The sequence below is a fragment of the Phytophthora parasitica genome (genome assembly GCF_000247585.1).
Source record: "Phytophthora parasitica INRA-310 unplaced genomic scaffold supercont2.15, whole genome shotgun sequence".
Lineage (NCBI taxonomy): Eukaryota > Oomycota > Peronosporomycetes > Peronosporales > Peronosporaceae > Phytophthora > Phytophthora nicotianae.
The window spans coordinates 684,891-687,032 of NW_008649001.1; the positions used below are offsets into that span (position 1 = coordinate 684,891).

A 2,142-nucleotide genomic window follows, 5' to 3' on the forward strand; every position below is an offset into this window, starting at 1 on the left:
ACCAAATTGGCAATGTGTCAGCACTGGGCGATTTAACACACCTAACAACTTGCCAGTTTTAGCGAGGGGCGATCGGAGAACTTAATTGATGTACTATGCGGGATATAAATCTATTTCCCTCAATTAATGAGGCCTGAACAGGAGAGTGTACTGGCAGCACCAACAAGTGTACAAGAAATACCAATAATGTACTGCTAGCACCACAAAACCAGCAGTTGTACCACAGAAGTGTTAGCCACCATCCGCACTTAACCATTGGCACCATGCCACAAGAAGTGTCCCTTTTTAACCAATCACCGCCAAACTGATGTCCTGCAAGAATCCACCTTATTTCATTCTGCAAAACACCCATTCAAGCTTTAGCCCCCCTCTTCGCCACGCCCCTCATCTCTACAAAATGGCTCTCCACCACCATCGTCACTCCTGGCAGCTTATTGCTGTGGCGATGCCACAGCCCGAGGTAGACGCTCTGTTAGCGAACTTCAAGAAATATCGTATTGTGAAAAGCGAGCTAGGGTAATGCCACATCTGTATGCATCTTATCCCTCATCCCATGCGCGTCCAGCTTCTGCGCTGTGGCTGCAAGGCCTGTGTAGTGGTAGTCGTCGCTACAGAGTGCCCGGCTCATGGATTGTCAGCTCAGCAGGCTTGTCTCGACCGAAGAAGCCTACAGTCATTTGGCGCCAGCTCGTCCGCAGGGTCATCCTGTTTTGGCTCCTCCAAGGAAGGAGTAATCAAGGATTGGTCAACGCAAGGGGTAAAGCCAATGTGGATCTGGGACGCACTTCTTCAGCGCTTCAGTATCATTGCTGCAACCGCACCAACCCTGGTCATCGTGCAACGTTTCACTCACCACCACGTGACCGGAAGGTTCGGCGGAAGCGACGTCCTAGATGCAATTCGGCACGAGTCTGGGGTATTACCTTTACAGGCCAAGAAGAGGAAATGGCTGTTCGTTTACTTCTCGAATTGATAGGGACGGCAACCCCACAACGGGAAATGACAGTGACGTAGATCTGTTCGTAGTTGGTGTCAGCTCAAAGAATCTTCTTCGACTACCGGGGTTTTGTCCTTCACATGGACGCTACTTACAAGCTGACTCAAGTTGGCTATCCAGTCGTTGTAGTAGGCATTTCCGACAGAGTGAAGCACTTTCAACTCGTGGCAATCTGCATTGTATCGCAACAACAGCAGCACAATCACTCTAAAGTGCTGGGCCTACTAAGACGGGTGTACCTGCCTTTGGCTGGGAAGCCATTGTGTGTGCGATACGTGATGGGCGATACCGACGCAGCCCAATGGAATTCAGTGCATGAAGTCTTCGGACCCGTCAACCACTTTGTATTCCTAGTGTGCTAGTTTCATGTCGCCAAGGAGGTTTATAAAAAGACACGCTGTATGACTCCCGATACAGCTGCTCTGGTGATGGGCCATCTACACGAGCTTCACGAGGGAAACTAAGGAGGCCGTCCAGCTGGGAGGGCCCTCAAAAAAAAATATTTGTTGCAAAAAATAGACGATCCGTCGGCAACGGCAAATCTAATTTTTGGCGTTGCCGTGGCTACAGCAAATATAGTTTTCAACTACGGCTACCTCCACCATGCGGCCCTCGTTTCCGCCTTCCGGCTTTGCCATAGTGTCTTTGCAACTGGATACGTCTACTTTCGACGCATTGCTTAGCGAAGCACGATCATGCACATACACACCAGTTTTTCGAGAGGTCGGAGGACCCATTTCGAAGCCAGTCGCGCGTTATTCGACTGATTTCGGCACTAAAACTTGTCCAAAAAGTCATTAACGAGGACGCGTGTATTAGAGACGAGAAGTATCAACCTACAGTATTTTCCTTCATGCATTCTCGGCCTGGTGGAGAAGCTCAAGAGCCCAATCAAGATTACACGGCAGAATTACGAGATCAATGTGGTGAAAGGTTTCCGGGTTCGGTGCCTGCAAGTGTCATTGTATCTTTGGAGAATGACACGAAACTTCGTGTTTTACGGGTTGTTTCGAATATCCAAACGTCCAAAAAGAAGTGATAGTAGATATACCTCGCGGCTATGGTATTATATTTCGTGGTGATCTTTTGCACAGTGGAGTAGCCTACAGTACAGCTACTTACAGGCTTCATTGTTACCTGTTTTT

General features: G+C 48.7%; 1 protein-coding gene across 1 annotated transcript; it reads left to right on the forward strand.

The window, feature by feature from the left end:
• Window positions 1–553: 553 nt before the first annotated feature.
• Window positions 554–973, forward strand: PPTG_22336 (hypothetical protein; the record flags this gene model as incomplete). Its single annotated transcript, XM_008903376.1, has 1 exon — window positions 554–973. One exon carries the CDS (start codon window positions 554–556, stop codon window positions 971–973), a length of 420 nt encoding a protein of 139 aa, XP_008901624.1.
• Window positions 974–2,142: the final 1,169 nt, after the last annotated feature.